This window comes from Elephas maximus, chromosome 23, assembly GCF_024166365.1.
Source record: "Elephas maximus indicus isolate mEleMax1 chromosome 23, mEleMax1 primary haplotype, whole genome shotgun sequence".
NCBI classification, from domain to species: domain Eukaryota; kingdom Metazoa; phylum Chordata; class Mammalia; order Proboscidea; family Elephantidae; genus Elephas; species Elephas maximus.
In genome coordinates this window covers 17,460,082-17,482,624 of record NC_064841.1, presented here as the reverse complement: position 1 = coordinate 17,482,624, position 22,543 = coordinate 17,460,082, and the positions used below count along the sequence as shown (strand labels likewise).

Sequence of the window (22,543 nt, the reverse complement as noted above, 5' to 3'; positions counted from 1 at the left end):
TTTGAAATATTTCAAAACAAAAAGATAAAAAGGAGAGGCAAGTCAGCCAGAAAAATGAGGTAGAAGTTGTTTTACAATTTACATTTACCAAGTCATCTTTGAAAATATCCTTAAAGAGCTACAATTTTAGACCACGGCTGTGGTCAGGAGAGCATCTTACTTCAACCGCCACATAGACAAAAACAAAGCAAAAACTTCTTTTACAAGGAAGATAACTCAGTTGTAAACTCACGAGAGCTGGAATTGTGCATTGTAACTTTGTTTACAGCCCTCTGGTATTTTGTACACAACAGGAAATCAAGTCAGAACTTTCTAGAACCTGGAATGAAGAAAGGTGAGCCTTTACATTGTAGCTGGGAAAAAAAAAAAAAACTTAACCCAGAGGACACAGTTGCTATTGTCTACCCTTGACATACTGGTTCACCATAAACCACAAATATCCCCTGAAAAATACTAGGAAACAGTAGCTCCAATAAAATATTAGATATATAATTATAGCTTAGGAAAACCATAAAATAGTACAGAAGCCTGAGGAACACTCCTACAACAAACAAAAGATACTTTAGGGACTATTTTTATTTTTATAAATCCAATTACCTTTGACAGCTTCTTTTATTACAGCAACAAATTGAACCCAGAGAACATCAGGATCAATTTCAACCCAGCCAGTTTGAGGGTAAAGACTTTCTACCTATTTATGAAAAGAAAAGATTTAGTAAAAACAATATTAGATCAAGTCAGTTAGTAACTGGGTCTTAAGACTGGTTAAAATAATCAACGACATACTATTTATTACCTAATGACTTTTTACTGTTAAAATAGAAAAAAACATAGATGCAATAAAAAAGAACTATACACAAAATAACCATAGTTATTTACCTTTAGTTCACGAGCATACCAAAGATTTTAGCTATCTTCCATTTCTTTATTTTCCAAGTTTTCTACAATGAAGGTGTGTAGTTTTTAAAGACAGTTTTAAGTTGCAACTGACTCGATGGCACCTAACAACAACGGTGTATGTAATAAGGAGCCCTGGTGGCACAGTGGTTGAAGTGCTCAGCTGCTAACCAAAAGGTTGACAGTTCAAATGCACCAGCCTCTCTGAGGGAGAAAGATGTAGCGGTCTGCTTCTGTAAAGATTTACAGCCTTGGAAACCCTATGAGGCAGCTCTACTCTGCCCTATGGGGTCTCTATGAGTCAGAGTCAACTTGACGGTCGTGGGTCTTTTTTTTTTTTTTTGGTTTATATATGTAATGCTTTCAATTTTTTTTTTCTTTCTTCTGTTTTCAGCATTTTCATTATGATATGTCCATGTCTAGAATGCTTTGGGTTTATACTATTTAGGGTTTTTTGAGCTTCTTGATTATATAGATTTTGAATGTTTCACTAAACTTGGAAAGTTTTACAGCATTATTACTTCAAGTATTTTTTTCTACACTGAACTCTTTTTCTTGGACTTCGATTACACAAATATTAGCATCTTTTGCTATGGTCACACAGGTCCCCAAGGCTCTGTTCATTTTTAAAAATATTTTCCTGTCATTCAGGTTAATTTCTATTGATCTATTTTTAAGTTTTTTGACTTTTCCCATCATCTTCATTCTGATATTAAGCCCACCCAGCAAAATCTTAATTTTCATTATTGTATTTTTTAATTCTAAAATTTCAGTTTGGTTCCTCTTTATGTCTTCTATTTCTTTACTAAGACTACCTGCCTTTCCATTTGTTTCCCTTACTTCTTGGAGCTTTTTTAATAATAGCTGCTTTAATATCTTTGTTAGATATTTGGGTCGTCTTGGCATTGATAGCTACTGACTGTACTTTCCCATGTGAGTTGTGATTTTTCTGGTTCCTCATATACCTTGTAATTTTGGATTGTATCCTGGACATTTTTTGTTTATTTTTATTGAGCTGAAGTTTGTATAACATAAAATTAACTATTTTCAAGTGAGCAACTCAGTGTCATTTAGTTCCCAAAGTTGTGCAACCACTACCCTTATCTAGTCCTAATACATTTTCATTAGCCAAAAGGGAAACCCGGTACCTTTAAGCAGTTACTTCCATAGTATTTTGGACGTTTTGATAGTACATTTTAAGACCGGGTCTTGTGTAAATTGTATGAATAATATTGATGCAATTGGACTCAGGCCACAAATTCCTACCAGTGTTCTGTGGGATATGATTTCAGTGTCAGCTCTGTTTTTGATATTTTGCAGTGCTATTCAGATTTGTCCTGTGTGTGTGCCACCCTGGTCAGTGACTATCCTTTATTTATGTTCTTAACATTTTTGGTATACTGTTTAGGATTGTATCCACATAAGTACATTTTTGAGGAGAGCCTAGGAGTTCATATGCAGCTTTGTGGGGTTGCTTTCTCAAGTTGGTCCTTCTCTGAGGTCGCCCTGGTACTTTTTGTTCCCTGAGCCCCCCACTTTTTCATCTCCCCTCTGGCCAGAAATCTGGAGCTTCTGTTGTCCCATTTGGCTGTCCACTTCCTGTAACCCTAAATAGTATAAATCCAAAGCATTCCAAACACAGACATATCATAATGAAAATGCTAAAAATTGAAAGCATTACATATATAAACAAAAACTAAAACAAAAAAAAAAACCCACTACCATCAAGTTGATTCTGACTCATAGAGACCCCATAGGGCAGAGCAGAACTGCCTCATAGGGTTTCCAAGGCTGTAAATCTTTACAGAAGCAGACTGCTACATCTTTCTCCCTCAGAAAGGCTGGTGCATTTGAACTGTCAACCTTTTGGTTAGCAGCTGAGCACTTCAACCACTGTGCCACCAGGGCTCCTTATTACATGTATTGCTGTTGTTAGGTGCCATCAAGTCAGTTCCAACTCATAGCAAGCCTATGTACAATAGAATAAAACACTGCCCAGTCCTGCGGCATCCTCACAATCGTTGTTAGCCTCAGGCTCATCGTTGCAGCCACTGTGTCAATCCATCTCTTTGAGGGTCTTCCTCTTTTTCACTGACCCTCTACTTTACCAAGCACAATATCCTTCTCAAGGGACTAATCCTTCCTGATAACATGTTCAAAGTATGTGAGACATAGTCTCGCCATCAGAAGCATTCTGGTTGTACTTCTTCCAAGACAGATTTGTTCATTCTTCTGGCAGCTCAATATTCGATATTCTTCACCAACATCACAATTCAAAGGCATTGATTCTTCCTTACTCATCATCCAGCTTTCATATGCATACGAAGCAACTGAAAACCACCACGGCCTGGGTCAGGTGCACCTTAGTCTTCAAGGTGACATCTTTGCTTTTCAAAAGTTTAAAGAGGTTTTTTTGCAGCAGATTTGCCCAATGCAATGCATCTTTTGATTTCTTGACTGCTGCTTCCCTGGGCGCTGATTGGAGACCCAAGTAAAATGAAATCCTTGACAACTTCAATCTTTTCTCCGTTTATCACGATGTTGCTCATTGGTCCAGTTGTCATGATTTTTCTTTTCTTTATGTTGAGGTATAATCCATACAGAAGGCTGTGGTCTTTGATCTTCATCGTAAGTACTTCAAGTCCTCTTCACTTTCAGCAAGGAAGGTTGTGTCATCTGCATAACACAGGTTATTTATGAGTCTTCCTCTAATCCTGATGCCCTGCTCTTCTTCATATAGTTCAGCTTCTCGGATTATTTGCTCAGCGTACATATTGAATAGGTATGATGAAAGTATACAACCCTGATGCACACCTTTCCTGACTTTAAACCACACAGTACAGGGTCAATGATTTGAATAACTATGAATTTACCATCAGAACCATGAAGGCCAGAAAGAAGTAGCTCAATAATTTTAAAATGCTAAAAGAAAAGAGCTGTCATCCCAGGATTCTACATCAAAATTCAAATAGGATTTTTTTTTTTGTAGAGATACTCCAGATGATTCTAAAATTTATATGAAAAGGCAAAGAACTAGGATAGCCAAAACAATATTGAAAAACAATAAAGCTACAATTCTCAAAATAGTGTACTATTGGCATAAAGGAGCCCTGATGGTGCCGTGGTTAAGAGCTATGGCTGCTAACCAAAAAGTCCACTAGCCGATCCTTGGAAACCCTACAGTGCAGTTCTATTCTGTCCTATAGGGTCACTATGAGTCGGAAATAATTCAACGGCAGCAGGTATTAGCATAAAAATAGACAAATGGATCAATGGAACAGAATAGAGAGTCCAGACATAGAGCCACCCAAATATGGCTAACTGATTTTTGACAAAACACAAAGGCAATTCAATGGAGAAAAGACTTTTCAACAAATGGTGGTGGAATACCTGGACAACCATATCCAAAAAAAACCTCATAGCTTACACAAAAATTAACTCAGAATGAATCATATATCTAAATGTAAAATATTGTTTAAAAGAAAACATAAGAAAAAAATCTTTGTGACTTGTGGTTATGCAAAGAGTTCTCAGACGTGACACCAAAAGTACAATTCATAAAACAAAAAAAACTGATAAAATTAGACTCTGTCAAAATCAAAAACATTTGCTCTACAGAAGATACCGTAAAGAAAATAAAAAGACAAGCTGCAGCTAGGAGAAAATGTCTGCAAATCACACACCCAACAAAACATGTATCCAGAATAGAAATCACAAAACCCAACAGTAAGAAAACAAACCCAATTAAAAAATGGGTAAAAGACTTGAACAGGCACTTCACCAAAGAAGATACAACCACCCTCACTCAAAAAAAACAAAACAAAATGAAACACCACACCCACTGCCGTAAAGTCAATTCCAACTCATAGCGACCTCATAGGGTTTCCAAGGCTGTAAATCTCTATGGCAGCAGACTGCCTCATCTTTCTCCCGCAGAGCCCCTGGTGGTTTCCAACCACCCACCTTTTGGTTAGCAGTCCATGGTTCTTTAACCACTGCGCCATACGTACGTGATGATATTCAACATCATTAGCCATTAAAACAAAACAAAAAAAAACAAACCTGATGCCATCTAGTCGATTCTGACTCATAGTGACCCTATGGCAATTTGGTAAATGCAAATTACTATATTTCATTAGAAAGCATAAATAAAAAAAAAAAATACTAACAATACCAAGTGATACCAAGGATGCGGGAAAACTGGAACTTTTTTTTTTGCCTATTCTGACTCAAAGGCAATGGGTTTGGTTGGTTTGTTTAGGTGAAAGTATACACAAATTGGTTTCTCATGCAAAAATTTATACACAAATTGTTTTGTGACATTGGTTGCAATCTCCCCATGTGTCAGCACTCTCCTCCTTTCTACCCTGGGTTCCCTGTGTCCATTCATACAGTTTTCCTGTCCCTTCCTGCCTTCTCATCTTTGCTTTTGGGCAGGTGCTGCCTGTTTGGTCTCCTAAACTAGACTGAACTAAGAAGCACATTCCTCACATCTGTTATTGTTTGTTTTATAGGCCTGTCTAATCTTTGGCTGAAAGGCGGACTTTGGGAGTGGCTTTACTTCTGAGTTAGCAGGGTATCTAGGGGCTATAGTCTCTCAGTGATTCCTCCAGTCTCTGTCAGACCAGTAAATCTGATCTTTTATGTGTGTGTGAATCTGAATTGTGTACTACATTTTTCTCCCACTCTGTCTGGGGCCCTCTACTATGATCCACTATGATCCCTGTCAGAGAGGTCACTGATGGTAGCCTGGCACCATCTAGTTCTTTTGGGCTCAGGGTGGTGGAGGCTGTGGGTCATTTGGTCTGTTAGTCCTCTGGATTAATATTTTCCTTGTGTCTTTGTTTTTTTTTTATTCTCCTTTGCTCTGGATGGGAACAACGTATGTATCTTAGATGGCCTCTTGCCAGCTTTTAAGACCCTGGATGCTACTCATGAAAGTAGGATGCAAAATATTTATAAACTATGTTATGCCAGCTGACCTAGTTGTCCCCTGAGACTATGGCCCCCAGCCCTCACCCCCAGTAACTTGGTCCCTCAAGGTATCTGGATGTGTCTAAGAAGCTCCTATGACTTTGTCTTGGTCTAGTTGTGCTGATTTCCCCTATATTTTGTCCTTCCCTTCACTGAAGTTAACACCTGTCTACTACCTAGTTAGCGATTTCCCTTTCACACCCCTTCCCTCTCTCATAACAAATCAAAGTTTATTTTTTCCTGTGTATAAACCTTTTCTTGCATTTTTATAATAGCGGTCTCATACAATATTTGTCCTTTTGTGATTGACTTATTTCACTCAGCATAATGCCCTCCAGATCCACCCAGGCTGTGAGATGTTTTGAATTTTCATCATTGTTCTTTAGTGTTGCACAGTATTCCATTGTACGTATTATCATAATTTGCAATTGGAACTCTTATACATTGCCGGTGGGAATGCAAAATGGTACAGCCACTCTGGAAAAAGTCTGGCAATTCCTTATTTAATTAAACAGTCGCTTATCATATGATCCAGCAATCCCACTCTTAGGTTTTACCCTAGAGAAACGAAAACTGACGTTCACATTAAAACCTGTACACGAAAGGTAATAGCAGTTCTACTCATTCATAATCCCCCCAAACTGGAAACAGCTCAAATGTAGTTTAACACATGAATGAACATGGTACATCCATGTAATGCAACGGTACTCAGAAAAAATAAAAAGGAAGAGACTATTGATAAACACAGCAACATGGACAAATCTCAAAGGCATTATGCTGAAAGAAGCCAGTCTCAAAAGACTATGTATTCTATGATTCAACCATTACGACATTCTCGAAAAAAATAAAACTACGGTCAGGGAGAACAGATCAGCGGTCACCAAGGGTTAGGTATGTGGGGGGGGGTATAACTACAAAGGGGTATCACAAGCGAGTTTTTTTGGTTAATCTTATGTATGTGTTCCAGCTTCTCGACAGGAAAGAGATGTGGCAGTCTGCTTCATAAAGATTTACAGCCTTGGAAACCCCATGGGGCAGTTCTGCTCTGTCCTATGGAGTTGCTACAAGTCAGAATTGATCAACAGCAATGGGTTTATATATGTGCTAAAACTCAGAACTGTACACCAGAAAAAAGCCAATTTTATTATATCTTAATTTAAAAAAATTAAATAGATAAGATCTATAAAGCAAGCAATAATACACGGGAGGAACGTGCACCATAGTTCAATTGTGTATACGAGACTAAATGGGCACACAAACTCAAAGGCAAAGGCGAGAAGGCCGGAAGGGACAAGAAAACTGGACGAATGGAAACGGAGAGCCTGAGGTGGGGAAGGGGAGAGTGTTGACACATCATGGGGTTGGGAACCAATGTTGCAGAACAATTTGTGCATTAACTGTTTAATGAGAAACTAATTTGCTCTGTAAACTTTCACCTAAAGTATAATATAAATAAATAACAACTTACGGCTTCCGGCTAAAACGATGGCAACCTTATATATAACAGAAAGAAACCCTGCCCGGTCCTGTGCCGTCCTCGTGATCTTTGGTATGTTTGAGTCCATCGCTGCGGCTATTGTGTCAATCCGTCTCATTAAGGGGTTCCCTCATTTTTGTCGGCCCTTCCCTTTAACAAACATGATATCCTTTTCTAGCTATTGGTCTTTCCTGATGAGGTATCCAAAGTAAGTGGGGCGAAGTCTCACTAACCTCGCTTCTAAGGAGTATTCTGCTTATATTTCTTCTAAATATGATTTGTTCATTCTTTTGGCTTGTTGTGCACCATCAATTTGATGCCGACTCACAGCGACCCTATAGGACAGAGTAGAACTGCTCCCTAGGGCTTCCTAGGCTGAAATCCTTACGGGTACAGGTCACCAGGTTTTTCTCCAGCAGAATAGCTGGTGGGTTTGAACCTCCGACCTTTCAGTTAGTAACCCAGTGCTTAACCATTGTGCTACCAGACCTTCTTAGGTACTCCATAAATGTAAGTTGAATGAATGAATCAACATATGAATAAGTGGTCAGAGTAATACCCATAAGCAGAGAGCAGAGTTTCTAGGCTAGAACCCTGGCGACACTAAGTACCTCTGAAGGCTGGGATGGCCAATGCAGCTAACATAGCACTGGTTCAAAGTCCTCATAAGGACTCCAGTTCTCTTCCTTTAGTCCCTGCAGCCAGATCACTGCCCCTCCTTGAACCTGGCAGTGGGTAAGAGGTTTATTCTATGAAGGCACTGAATCAGAGGAGTTCTGTGCCTACAAATACCAGGTACAGCTGCGTACTTGGAATAGACACGGTACTGAAAAGATTAACAGATAACCAAGATCACCATTTTAAGGAAAATCTCTAACATGCAAGAAACGGCCAAAATAAAGAGGATAAAAAAGGAGCTCTGAGGGAACAGTGACAATGTGGGTAGCAGAAGGGTGACACACAATGATGTGAAGAATCTATTATTTCTCAGTAAGCTCATCAAAAACAGATTTCCAGAAATCCATTCCCTTTCCACCAAATGATATTTCTGTCATTTCTATGCAAGACTTTTTTCAAGACTACTGTAATATCCCTTTCCCACCCCCAAAAAACACTCTGTGCGAATATTATAGCTTCGGACTACAAACCTCCAGACTTAACAGTGACACCAAGAAAAGCGGTGAGTCCAATGCGCCTGGGAATGGTTTATGGACCCGGTGGTTCTTGTTCTCCCTAACAGTCCTCACATAAAAAGATGGTGCCCACCCTTCTCCAGGGCCGCTTCCCCCTACTCCACCAAATCCAGCTCACCACCCCCAGACACCACGCAACAGTGAAATCTGTTTCTCTACTGAAGGAAGGTCAAACCACAATTAGATCAAGACGATGATCGAAGTTAAGAAGAAAATTCGTGTTGCTGGTTAAAACAAAAGACGACCACATAGCTCGTCTTCCAGGAATGTAGAGGGCACACAGTACTGAAGACTGCCCTGTCCTCTCTGTCTGTTCGTCCAACCCGTTTCTCACGTAGCTTCACGTTCCACTTGGGGAAAACATGATAAACACGCTTCATGTTTTAAAATTAAAAATATCAAATACTCATAGGATTTCTAACACGCAATACTATTCTAGTATTTAACGCTAATATTTAAGAGTTTGAAGAAACAAATTAAAAAATACAAATTATTTTTTAAAGCTAAAAATGTATCTCTGCTGTTAAACCTAAAAAATGAATGTCACAAGAAATAAAACTGTAGTCTTCTGAGAAGCCTAACACAAGCCCCCTAATGTAAGAGTCTATGTCTGGGATTTCAATTTTAACCACAAGCCTATTTTGTTCTTGCCCCTGAGGGTGATCACTTTTTTATTTTTCTTTTCTTCTCCTTTCTTCTTAAAGCCATTTATTTGGCAATACCAAGCAAATTCTATAGTAAGAGGTTTTAGGTTTCTCTTATATATTCTTTTCCTTCGTAACAGTAGCAGAGTTGTGATTTTTCACTTGAGAAAAGAAACACAATCAAGTTCAGTGCCTAATCCACAGGGCCCCATGAGGCAAACTGAATTTCTAATGCTTTAACTGTCATTGAGTCATTATTTATTCAGCACCTATGAGGTAATAAACCAGATGCTGAGTAGTAATGCCGACCAATAAGACCCTCTTCCCTAAGGAACTCAGCTATCTGAAGTGGGGACCAGGTCTTTTTTTTTTAATTCATTGTGGACCAACTATTTTAAAGATATGTAATTAAAACAAGTTTCTAGAAAAATAAAATGAAAAAAAAAAGACATACAAAATAAAATCCCATGTTTTATGATAGAGACAACCGACATAAAATTACTCTGCCAAACTGCTATGCAAGTTTCTAAGCACTTAATTTTTGTTAATTTATCTCAACCCATTAGCCCAGGAACCACACGTTCAGAAGCACTGCTGTAAACTCCTTTGTCTAAGACAGCGCTTTATCATTTGAGGGCAGGGACTTTTTGTATTTCTATTTACTCACATTATTTTTCCCAGATACCCTTCCAGCTTAGAGTCTGAACAAATCATACTAGCTTGCTGCCACTCCTGATGGTCTTGATTCATCTTTGAAATTTGTACCTCATCTCTAAAAGACTAATGATTCATCCCAAATTAGGTCCCAACTGTGAAACTCTGCTTCTTCAATTTTTTTTTTCTCCCTCTAGTTCAAAATATTTCAAAAAAACAAAAACACTGCTTAAAACAGAAGTACTTTGTGTTATGAGTTATGAGAGAGGCTGGAGTGAAAATATCATTGTGCTTGAGATAAAGACTAAGACAAAGAGAAGGAGCACAGTGTCTGCCTTTCATCTGTCTTCTAAGGTGGTGTGTAGGGAATCCAGGTGGGCAGTGTGCCTGCCAGCCACCAGAGAAGGGACAGGGAGCTGCCGCAGCCCCAGCTTACTGTCCTGGTCCCAAAACCTGAGTGGAAGCCTTCTGTATACTCAGAACAAATGATCAAAGCAGTCACTACTAGCACCCTGGCTGGAAGCACAGATGGGAAGAGGGTGGGACATCAAGAAAACAAGGAGTCCAGTGCTGGGAATGACCTGTGTAACTATGGCTCCTGTGTACCCTAACTCTTCTAACATAAAGAGATGTTGGTATTGGAAAGAAGAGTAAATAAGAACAACTATTATCCAATAGGAGCCCTATTGACACAAACGGTTAAACGATCTGCTGTTAGCCTAAAGGTCAGCGGTTTGAATCCACCCAGCGGCTCCTGCGCGAAAAGATGTGGCGATCTTCTTCCCAAGAAAACCCTATGGGGCAGTTCTACTCTGTCCCATGGGGTCACCATAAGTCAGAACAACGAGTATCCAATAAACAAAACTCTGTGCTGACAACTGTGTTAGAAATTAAGGCTTCATTCAAATGAGAACAGAAGAATCATTCACCAATGGGTTGGTTGCTGGTCAATATTATTAACAGTTCAGGGCTTTACTAATAACAAGCCAATGACTTGGTAGGTTTCTCAAACCAGAAACAGATGCCACTATGAATTCTCAAAGATGGAAAGGAGAAATGAAACGACAGCACAGTCTTCAAACTTGCTCGCTACCTCTAACCCACGCCCGAATCAGTCTCCAGCATTTTGGTGAGTAGTTAGTCATGACAACTGAGGAACAGACAATACATTTAAGTTCCATCAAGATGGAAGAAATGAAAAGGGAAATAGAGATGGGGATGGAGGTTTTAACAAGGAAGTGCAGAGAAAACCAAGCAAGTCACGAACCACGCTCTGGCTGGATCCGCGCAGCCTGCCCTGTCCTGAGAGTCAACCCCGTCCCAGCCAGGTGAGGCCCGACAGGTGACTGCCCAGGTGACAAGGAGCGAGTGTGCGGCCCCGGGAACCACGCGGGGCCCCTCCTGCCCTCAGCCGGCGCGAAGGGCGCAGAGGTCCAGCCTGGCCCAGGCAGGGAGCGCGGGGATCCGAACGGTGTGGCCGCGCCCCTGGGCCGAGGGCCCGCGGTGCTGCAGGTGGCCGCGGCAGGGCCGGTGGAGGCAGACCCGCCCAGTCGCCCCTCGCGACCCGAAGCCCGCTCCCCGGTCACCTTCTGCGCGCTGGAGCCGCGGATCCGCGCCTCCCGGTCGTAGACGTGACAGCGGATCACCGAGCTGCCCACATCCAGCCCCAGCACGAAGCCTGCGCGCAGCCGGTCTGGCGCGCCCTGCTCTGGACGCTCCTGCTCCGGGGCGTCGGGCAGCCCAGCCATGCCGGCTCCGCACGCTCCTCGCGGCTGCCGCCTCGCCAACCAGCGAGCGGGCCAACGCGCTGTAAAGCCCCGCACCTCAGCGGTCGGCCACCGCCCCCGACACGCCCCGCCCCGGCCCCGACACGCCCCCGTCCCGCCCCCGACACGCCCCTGTCCCGCCCCCTCCGCCTGATCCGGAGACGGCCCCGCCCCGGCCCCGGCCGTGGCCCCGCCCCGACGCGGTGACGTCACGGCTGCGCAGGGATCCTTGCGAGACCGGCGCCGGCGGCGCCTTGTGGGGCGGGTGGAGGTGAAGCGGCGTGGCTCCCAGGTCGTATTTGGGAGGAGTCGGGCTTGGCCTCTGCTCCCTCACAAAACGCAAGCAGTTAACGTTGACTTTGACCTTTCATTTTAGTTATTTCCCGAGTAACCCCAAGCAGCCTGAGCTGGCGCCTGCGTTACTTTTACCCCTAGTTACATTTTATGAATCACTATTAAGGGGATGCTGGTCAGGGTTGTATACTTTCACCATACCGATTCAGTCTGTATGCTGAGCAAGTAATCTGAGAAACTGAACTATGTGAAGAAGAATGGGGCATCAGGATTAGAGGAAGACTCGTTAACAACCTGCCGTATGTGGATGACACAACTGTGCTTGCTGAAAGTGAGGACTTTACTTTCTGATGAAGATCAAAGACCACAGCCTTCAGCATGGATTACACCTCTACATAAAGAAAACAAAAATCCTCACAGCTGGACCAATAAGCAACATCATGGTAAACGGAGAAAAGCTTGAAGTTGTCAAGGATTTCGTTTTACGTGGATCCACAATCAACACCGGTAGAAGCAGTAGTCAAGAAATCAAAAGATGCATTGCATTGGGCAAATCTACTGCACAGGACCTCTTTAAAGTGTTAAAAAACAAAGATGTCACCTTGAAGGGGAAGGTGCCCCTGACCCAAGGCGTGGTATTTTCAGCCCCCTCATACACATGTGAAAGCTGGACAATGAATAAGGAAGAGCAAGGAAAAATTGACGCCTTTGAATTGTGGAGTTGGCGAAGAATATTGAATATACCATGGACTGCCAAAAGAACGAACAAATCTGTCTTGGAGGAAGTACAACCAGAACGCTTCTTAGAAGCAAGGGTGGCGAGACTGCCTCTTACATACTTTGGAGATGTTATCAGGAGGGATCATTCCCTGGAGAAGGACATCATGCTTGGTAAAGTACAGCGTCAGTGGAAAAGAGGAAGACCCTCAACGAGATGGACTGACACAGTGGCTGTTAACAATGGGCTCAAGCATAACAATGCTAAGCATGGCTCAGGACGGGGCAGTGTTTCTTCTGTGGTACACAGAGTCGCTATGAGTCAGAACCGACTGGACGGCACCTAACAACAACAACACTAAGAAAAGGAGCCCTGGTGGCACGGTGGTTAAGAGCTACAGCTGCTAACCACAAGGTCAGCAGTTTGAATCCAGCAGTTGCTCCTTGGAAACCCTATGGGGCAGTTCTGTTCTGTCCTACAGGGTTGCTGTGAGTCGGAATCAACTTGACGCAATGTTCTACTCTCTTCTGCTCTATTAAGAAAAAGTGACATGCAAAAAAATTCAAATTCAGCAGAAAGTATTTGTCAGTGGAACAAACCGGATTTCCTGCCTGGACTTCCCTCCCCATGAAATCTGGTCATTAAAGACTGCACATAGAATGTTGCAGGGCCATCAAATCGATTTGCAACTTGTAGGGTCACTATGAGTTGGAATCAACTCGATGGCACTGGGTTTAGCAGCCCTATGTAGTACAGAGTAGAACTGCCCCATAGAATTTCCTAGGCTGTCATTTTTATGCAAACAGATAGCCAGGCCTTTCTCCCTCGAAACCACTGGGTGGGTTGAAACAACCAACCTTTCAGTTAGCAGCCTAGCTCTTAACCATTTTTGCCAGCAGGGTCTCTTGCACATATAACAAACCCATTGCTGTCCTGGCAATTCCGACTCATAGTGACACTATATGAAAGAGTGGAGCTGTCCCATAGGGCTTCCAAGGAGCAGCTGGTGGATTTGAGCTGCCAACCTTTGGTTAGCAGCCTGAGCTCTTAACCACTGGGCCAGCAGGGCCCCTTGCACATACAGTACACATCAGTAAATACGTGCTCCTACACACGGGTAAGACTTCCCCCGGCTACTTTTGCCGCAAGTCTTCACCCCAGCAGTTGTCAAGAATCTGAAGGGCTCTCAGCAGCCCTTAGCCTCTCACTGCTGGCCCCCAGCCCTCTGAGCTTCCCTTGAGCAGTCTAGCTCTCAGGAAGGTCCTGACCTGTGGGGAGCAGGAAGTGGTTATACATGCGCCTCCACCTCTACACAGTCACCAGCACAGAAACACCATTATCTCCTTTTTGTAAAATTATAAAAAGAAATGTCGTTAGATGCCCTGGACTCAGGTCAGACTCACAGAGCTGTTACGCGTAAGGGAAGGAAACATTGCCCAGCCTCGTGCCATCTTCATGATCATTGTTATGTTTGACTGCCTTGTTTTGGCTGTTGTGTCGATCCATCTCATTGAGTCCTTCCCTGGTTTTTGCTGACCCTCTATTTTACCCGCCATGATGTCCTTTTCTTGCAGTTGGTCTTTCCTGATGACATGTACAAGGTAAGCGAGTCAAAGTCTTGCCACCCTTGCTCCTGAGGAGCATTCCTGTATTACATGTTGTAATATAGATACGTGCTTTTTGGTGAAAATGCTTCACAGTGCAAAGTGGTGTGTCAAGTAAAAAATAAAGGATACTCATTTTTGGACCAAGTTGTTTTTTTTTGGCCCAATTGCCACTTTAACCACCTTGTTTTCGGCCAATTTGACCAAATTGTTTTTTTGGCCGTTTCACTTAAGCTTGGAACATATACATGGAAGGGTATGTTCTTTCCTCTTTATACCCTGTCCCTGTCCAATAGTACCTCATTTGTTCCAAATGGCCTCAGGACTGCCTTCACCAGATGTATGCCAACATTGTCATTTGAAAATTTCACAACAGAGAGACCTGTTCTGTATTTCCCAATGTTAATATTTAGTATGCTTCTCAAAGTGAAATTTCTTGGGCTTTTTGGACTCTGACACTTACTTCCTTTGTGATCCTGTTTATAAATTAAAATCAATTATCTTGAATATAATTGAAGAATCATATACATTGTGAGAACAGGGACCTTAGAAATCTTTTAGTCTAGTGTTTCTGAATCTATTATTTCAGATCTTGAACGATTTTGAGACCCTAATGAATGTTGTCTTCTAGAGAAAACGCTTATACATACGAAGTTTTCCAGGTTCTGGGTGTGGGGCAAATTAAACATGAAGATCTCAGATTAAAAATCTGAAACAGATTTCCTTAACCTCAGACAGACTTGCCTGGGAGGACTGGGGGAACAAAGGGACATTTTCAGAGCTTTGTGTCCCCTCCCCCATGCTCATTGTTCTCCATTCTCACCTCTCACTCTGTTCAGCTGTCAGGGAAAGGAGCAGGTGGGCCACAGGGCGCAGAGTCCAGAGGCCCCCATTGTCCCTTTGCTAGTGGGTCACTCTGTTGTTCTTGATTCCGGCCACTGCTGCTCTGAGCTCCATCGCCTGATGGCCTTGGCCTTTGTCTGGCCAGGCCGCTGCTTCTCCTCATTCTGATTTGGCCTCAGGGGTGGCTGCTGAGGATGCAACCATAGGCTGTCTTCCTGCCACTGTTAGTTCTTACACTTTCTCGTCTGGAAATGGGCTCAGGATTACAACTCATTTATCAGTCTTCCACACACTCAAGAAATTTGGATTCAGTTCCTCAGGGATGTGTCAGAAAATCTATGAGGGCCACTGTTGACTGTCACACCCCAAAGGGAAATGAATGGTGCTTCGGGACTGAGTCTAGGGACCTCAATGCCCTTTTACCTCCAAGGAAACTAGTCAGTGTCTCTCCATCCTGGAGTAACTATCCTGGTTTGCCCAGGACTGAGGGATTTCTTGTGAAAAAGGACTTCCAGCGCTAAAACTAGGACAGCTCAGGGCAAACCAGGACAACAGGTCACTCTAGTCTCTCCAGAAGCCGGCCAGGGAGAAAAGTTTGTTGCCAACCTTCTTGGAGAGTGCTCCTTCCAATGTCCGAGGGTCTACTCGTCATAACACTCAGTACTCTTTGCAGAGGCTGTCACGGTGCACAGGTGACTCCTTTGGAGCAATCTGGCTACATCATGTTAGGTGTCTGTCTCTCCTTTTAGGCGGTGCACTTCATGAGGGCAAGGACTGGACCGTCTTCTTATTTGCTTTGTGAAACAAAATCACACATTTTGCTTTACAAAAATAGAGAGAGCTCTCTTGCCCACGATACTAAAGGTCACCTTATTAAATGTTAGAAACCTGTGTGCTGCATAATCATATATATGTAATTCTTGAAGCTTCCAGTCATGCCTTATGCCATAACTAACCTTTAGAAGCATCTTACCTAGTTTCACATAATTGTACTTAGGTGATCAGGCTCACTGAAACACTTGGAACTTGGTCTTTCAGAAAACAAGCAAAGATTGATGAACATGTCCTGTTTCTAAGACTCCAGGGGTCTTATAATCATGTCTCACTGATCTTGTGATTGTCTTAGCGAAATTTCTATTTCTCTATTCTTGATAATGTTTGAGCGCATACTGCTGTCCTATAAGATTTATGTATTCAGACACCATTATCAACCAATCAAAAAAAAATTTTGTTCCAAGTTCCTAATGAAATTATTTATAAGCACCCTGAAATTTTTAATTAACTGGAGCACCGATTTACTGGGTAATGACATGCTGCCCAACTTTAAAGCTGTCTATTAAACCCACGGAAACCTTGGTGGCGTAGTGGTTAAGTGCTACGGCTGCTAACCGAAGGGTCAGCAGTTCGAATCTGCCAGGCGCTCCTTGGAAACTCTATGGGGCAGTTCTACTCTGTCCTATAGGGTCGCTATGGGTCGGAATCGACTCGACGGCACTGGGTTTGGTTTTTGGTTTTTTTTTTTTTTAAACCTGCACAGCAATCTGTTGATGGTGCTCTGAGCTGTTTATATCTGACAGCTCCAAGACACACAAAGTAAGTACTTAACAACTGAATGAACAAATAGATTAATATGTGCAAATCTCTACCGGGGGTCTTATCTTCTCAGGTGGCCTCACCTGGCCACAAGACATAGAGGGCGCTGGGCCTTCCCTAATCTCTGAGCTAATCTGAGCATAATGTCAAGTGACTACCAATACAGACCTTCCAGTGTACCGGGAGGCCTGGAATTGGGCTCACTGCCAGAACTGAGTCCGGGATATCCACATGAACACTGAACCACCTCCTTTTTTCTTAACCCTTGTTTTATGAGCCCAGTCTGTTTTGGATTGGGCTCCTGACTCAGTTTCCTGATTTGTATCGCTGCTTCTGCTGTGTCTGAAGACCTAGCCTGAACCCCACTGTGAGACAGAGGTAGGCCTACCATGAAGTTAATGAAGGTTAAACTTCAGGGCCCTCACTTGCCTGGATATAAGGATACATGTTATATTGGATTAGGGTAGACCCTAGTCTGGTATGACTTCACGTTAACTAATTACATTTGCAAAGACCCTATTTCCAGATAACGTCACATTTACAGAACTGGGGGTTAGGACTCCAATAAATCTTTTTGGAGGACACAAATTAACTTATAAAAGTCAGTAAATGATGAAGACAGAATTCTTTCCCCAATACACTGGTGCCTTCGGAGTACCAGGAAACACACGAACTCTTTCCAGAGGTAAACAGTGAGAACTGATCCTGCTACCCAGCTACGTCTGACAAACCCCGCAAGACTGCATAGTTGCAACCACGTCAAAGGCTGTTTTCCAGCCTTAGTAGAGAGGGAGATAAAAAGCTCCATGGCCCACCTAAACCTAGAGGGGATCCTGGCTTAAATGGCGGCATTTCCATGGCTGAGCTGCTGTGCGTCTCAGAAAGGGTTACTATTTAATCTAAGGGAAACCAGAGTCACAGTGCTACACCTGCCCTGTGTATCTGCCCATCTCCATGCCCTTAAGAGACATCCAGCGTCAGAAACATGAGTAGGCTCATTTCTCCGCCTCTTAAATTCTCCCCACCTGAAGTGTGTTAAGTGCCAGGAAATCTTTTCATTCACTTACCTGTGTATGGTGTGAGAGGGAAAGAAACCACAGGATACACAGGTTTGTGAGCACAGCTTTTGTGTTTATAAACACCTGGAGGCTGGAAATATCTAGAGAGGCCACTGCTCTTCTCTAGTGGTCAGACGCCTTTTATTCAAATAACAACAACAACAACAAAAAAAAAACCGAACCCGTTGCCGTTGAGTGGATTCCGATTCATAGTGACCCTATAGGACAGAGTAGAATTGCCCCATAGAGTTTCCAGAGAGCACCTGGTGGATTTGAACTGCCGACCTTTTGGTTAGCAGTCCTCTTAACCGCTACACCACCGGAGTTTCCTTTTTATTCAAATAGGAAAGTTATACAATCTCAAATGAGTGAGCTCTGAGAGTTAAGATTTAAAACACAGAGAATGGCTGAAAAAATTTTTTTGAATTCATGTATACAAATTAAAAAAAAAATTTTTTTGGAGGAAAAAATTTCGATCTTTGTATAAAGCAATTAAAAATCCAAAGTAAGGAATAGCAGTGTGGAAAAAAAATGTGAAAAATAAGCCAAGTTAGTACACTCAGAGTAAGTTTTCAGCGATAAAGATTTTACCTCAGACTTTTGGCTAAGAACAAGGACAGGAATAAAGCCTCCACTGGCGTTATTTTCTTCTTAAATGCAACAAGGTTCTTTTTATTTTTAAAGTTAGATTTATTGAAGTATGATTTATATACAGTAAAATTCACCAGTTTTAGATGTACAGTTCTGTGAGTTTTGACAAATGTATACAGTCATATAACCACTAACACCATCAAGATAGAGAATATTTCCATTACCCCAGAAAGTCCTGTCTGTACATGGCAGTAACTCTTTAAATAGGAGCATATGGTGATGTCATCTTCACATATAACCCAGAAATCTTGAGTTTAGCAGATTGATCTCAGTCATTTTAGATACAGCACGTGCCAAAAGGAAGTTGCAGTTTCCAGACTGACTTTAAATGGGCCCTTAATCCATATGGCACGGCAAATTGTGTAGACCTAGGGGCTTTCACTCACATGATGCTGAAAAATGGCATAGGGGTGGCGTATGACTTCCTCTCTCTTCACGAGAGGGAAGGAGGATCAAGATCAACAGCCCAAGGCTGATTCCTATGAAATGGAGGTCAGACATGCTTCCTCATTCTTCATCAATTCTGACACCAATTCTCCCTCCCACAGCACTCTCTACTTCCCTCCTGGGTTCGATAATTCATTGCAACGGCCACACAGAGCTCACAGGCAATACTCACCATTATGGGGCTTATTAGGGAGGTAACAGGTTACAACTCAGGTTCAGGAATGCTTAAACCAAAAAAACCAAACCAAACCCACTGCCATTGAGTCGATTCTGACTCATAGAGACCCTATAGGGCAGAGTAGAGCTGCCCCATAGAGTTTCCAAGGAGGGCCTGGCGGATTCGAACTGCTGACCTTTTGGTTAGCAGCTGTAGCACTTAACTACTATGCCACCAGGGTTTCCCAGGAATGCTTAGGATACAGTTCTTCCATCAGGACAATGTCTGCCTCTCCCTGGCCTTCTGTCTCTACCCAAAGACACTCATTTTTCTTGCTCTGTGGGATAAGAATCCCACTGCTTGGTCTCCTGCCAGTCTCTCCTGCCATGGCTCCTCATTGTCTTCAGGGTTACAGCTCTCTCTCTCTTCCTTGTCTCCTGGTTCCAGGAGCTTCTCAGCACAGGGATGCACTCTCCTCTCCTGGCTGTTCTTTCTTGGTGGTGGGATCCTCTCCTTTCCTGCCTCTGGGATGGCTCACTTCCAGCCCATCAGGATGGCAAAAACCAACCAATCCCCTTGGTAAGCCACAATTACCCTATCACACAGTCCTGTTCAATCGCTTAGGTGAGAGTTACAAGACCATGGCTAGAGGGGCCACACAAAAGAGATCCATCACATCGCAGATACATTATATAAAGCTAAGCATAATAAAGGAACCCCTGGGTGGCTCAAAGGCTCGGCTGCTAACTGAAAGGTTGGAAGCTTGAGTCTACCCAAAGGCTTCTGAGAAGAAAGGCCTGGCAGTCTATTTCCGACAAATCGGCTGTTGAAAACCCTGTGGAGCACAGTTCTACTCTGACATACATGGGGCTGCCATGAGTTCAAATTGGCTCCACAGCAACTTTTTTTTTAAGCATAATAACTTAATAATTCTTGGTTTAGTTATATGACTTGATTAAATCCCAACTACTAGATATGATTGTTGGCAATGAAGACATGTAGTTGGCATATATGCATTTTATTCTGTGAAGAAAAGCGCTGTTTTTGAAATATACTTAGTACGGGCTGTATTTCACAAATTGTAACTCTAGTATAGCATGCTTTATTACTATAAAGGAGACTCTAACTTAGAATAACATCTAATTAATAGAAAACAAAAAAGAATGAAAGTAGACGTGAGGAACCATAAACAGTAACCACTAAACTTTAAATAACTGAAAAAAAAGATCTAATATTTTCATTGTTAACATTTGAGAATTCTGTAATTGACACCTAAATATCTCCTGTCTTTAGATATGTCATCTTAATGTATAATGACAATGCTGACTGTTAAAGATATTAAGTGAAATTTTTGATTGAAGGAACAAAGGTCTGAGTGTGTTAATATACAGCAATTCTTTATTATAACTTCCAAGATAATAACTCATGATAAATAAGAACATTGCCAGCAGCCACGAGTGAACCTTGAACACAAATGACCTGACATGATTCAGTATGATTGATATTCAACAGGGTATTACAAATTTTAATAAAGTAGTTCACATGTCGGGTTTCAGATGTTTGGGTTGCAAGTAATTTTAAAATCAATTTGTTTTAATAATGTGTTTTCTTTTAGTGAAGGAGAAAAATAATTTCATTAGCTTTCTGTTTATCTAAATAACACTCTTGAGTGCTAATGACTTTTTGTGGCTCAACTTCTTTTATAAATCCTGGGGGGACAGGATGAGATCTCAGGAAGATCGTCTTCCAACACAACTAGTGCTCGGCGACCACCACTGACTGCTCTGACAGGGATCACAATAGAAGGTCCTGGGCAGAGCCGAAGAAAAATGTAGAGCAAAATTCTAACTCACAAAAAAAGGCCAGACTTACTGGTCTGACAGAGACTGGAGAAATGCCGAGAGAATGGCCCCTGGACACCCTTCTTGCTCAGCTCAGTACTGAAATCACTCCTGAGGTTCACCCTTCAGCCAAAGATTAGACAGGCCAATAAAACAAACAGTAATACACGTAGCTCAACCACGTATGTGAGGCTAAATGGACACACCAGCCCAGGAGCAAGGATGAGAAGGCAGGAGGGTACGGGAAAGCTGGAAATGGGGAACCCAAGGCCAAGAAGAGCAGAGTGTTGATATGTCGCAGGGTTGGCAACCCATGTCACAAAACAATATGTGTATTAATTGCTTAATGAGAAACTAATTTGCTCTGTAAACCTTCATCTAAGGCACAATAAAAAAAAGTGCCTGGAATTATAGTGGTCAAAGTATCCTCTTGATTAATTTTTAATAGTATTGAAATTTAGATTTTTCTGACTCTAGTTTGATGGAATTTTGCCCACATTCTTAAAATTATTTGGGGGATTAACTGAGTTTAATTGAGTAGACTTATCATTTCTCTATTGTATTTAATATCTTCAATTATAAGAAAAAAAATTTTTCCTACCAATTTTGATAGTGGGATTTTGAGATTTGAATTTCAGTTCAATTTAATGCCTTTTAATCAGAATATTCAGTTCTTTTCAGAAAACTAGAATATTCTCATCCGAAAAGTTGATCCTCTTATATAAACAATGAATACACATTGTTCAACCAAATATCATGTATTGGAATGAACAAACCTTAATCTCCTCTTAAGTTTAAAATTACAGGTATTGAAAGTAAGTGGGAATTATTTGGAGAAAGAAGGTTGCTTTTCAATGTTAAAAGAGACTGCATGCAAAAAAAAAAAACAGACAGCCTATCTTAGTTCCTTAGTGCTCCTATAACAGAAATACCACAAGTGGGTTGCATTAATAAATAGAACTTTATTTTCTCACAGTTGGAGGAGGATACAAGTCCAAGTTTAGGGTGCCAACTCTAGGGGAAGGCTCTCTCTTTGCTGGCTCTCGTGGAAGGTCCTTGTCTCTTTTCAGCTTCTGTCCATCGGTTCCTTGGTGATTTTTATGTGGTGTAGCATCTATCTGCCTCCATCTGTGCTTGCTTTATTCTGAGCCTGATCTGCTCTTTTATGTCTCAAAAGTGATTGATTTAAGACACACCTGACATTGACACGGCTTCATTAACGTAACAAAGAAATCCCTTTTTCCTAATGGGATTACATCCACTGATTTAAAGGTGAGGATTTACAACACATAATTTAGGGGGGACACAATTCAATCCATAACATTTTATCCTTTGGCACCCCCTCCAACTCATGTCCTTACCACGTGCAAAACACATTCACCCCATCACATCGTCCCGAAAGTCTTATCCCATTCCAGCATCAACTCTAAATCCGAAAATCTCATACTCTGGAGTATTTAAATCAAGTATGGGCCAGAACCTGGGAGTATTCCATCCTGGGGCAAAATTCCTTTCCTTCTCTGGACCTGTGCAATCTAGAATACAAATTATGTATTTCCAAAGTACAATGGTGGAAAAAACAGGGTAACATTCCCATTACAAACGGGAGAAATAGAGGTAGCCAGCAAGTCCAAAACCCAGCAAAAAAACATTACATTAGCTTTCAAGCTTTGAAAATAATACTCTGTTCTCTAGGCTCATCTAGGCAGTGGCTCTGCCCTCCTGGCTCTGG

At 42.0% G+C, this 22,543-nt stretch overlaps 1 protein-coding gene across 3 annotated transcripts in view; it reads right to left on the bottom strand.

Annotated features, from left to right (window-relative positions):
- Nucleotides 1-11,683, bottom strand: part of GK5 (glycerol kinase 5) — an 84,930-nt gene extending 73,247 nt beyond the window's left edge. For all 3 annotated transcript variants that reach the window (XM_049867242.1, XM_049867244.1, XM_049867243.1), the window contains exons 1-2: nt 11,426-11,683; nt 598-691 (exon numbers count right to left, since the gene is read on the bottom strand). In XM_049867242.1, coding sequence (XP_049723199.1) covers nt 598-691; nt 11,426-11,587 — 256 coding nt within the window. In that variant the 5' untranslated portion in view covers nt 11,588-11,683. The remainder of the gene's footprint in view (nt 1-597; nt 692-11,425) is intronic.
- Between the last annotated feature and the right edge of the window lie 10,860 nt (nt 11,684-22,543).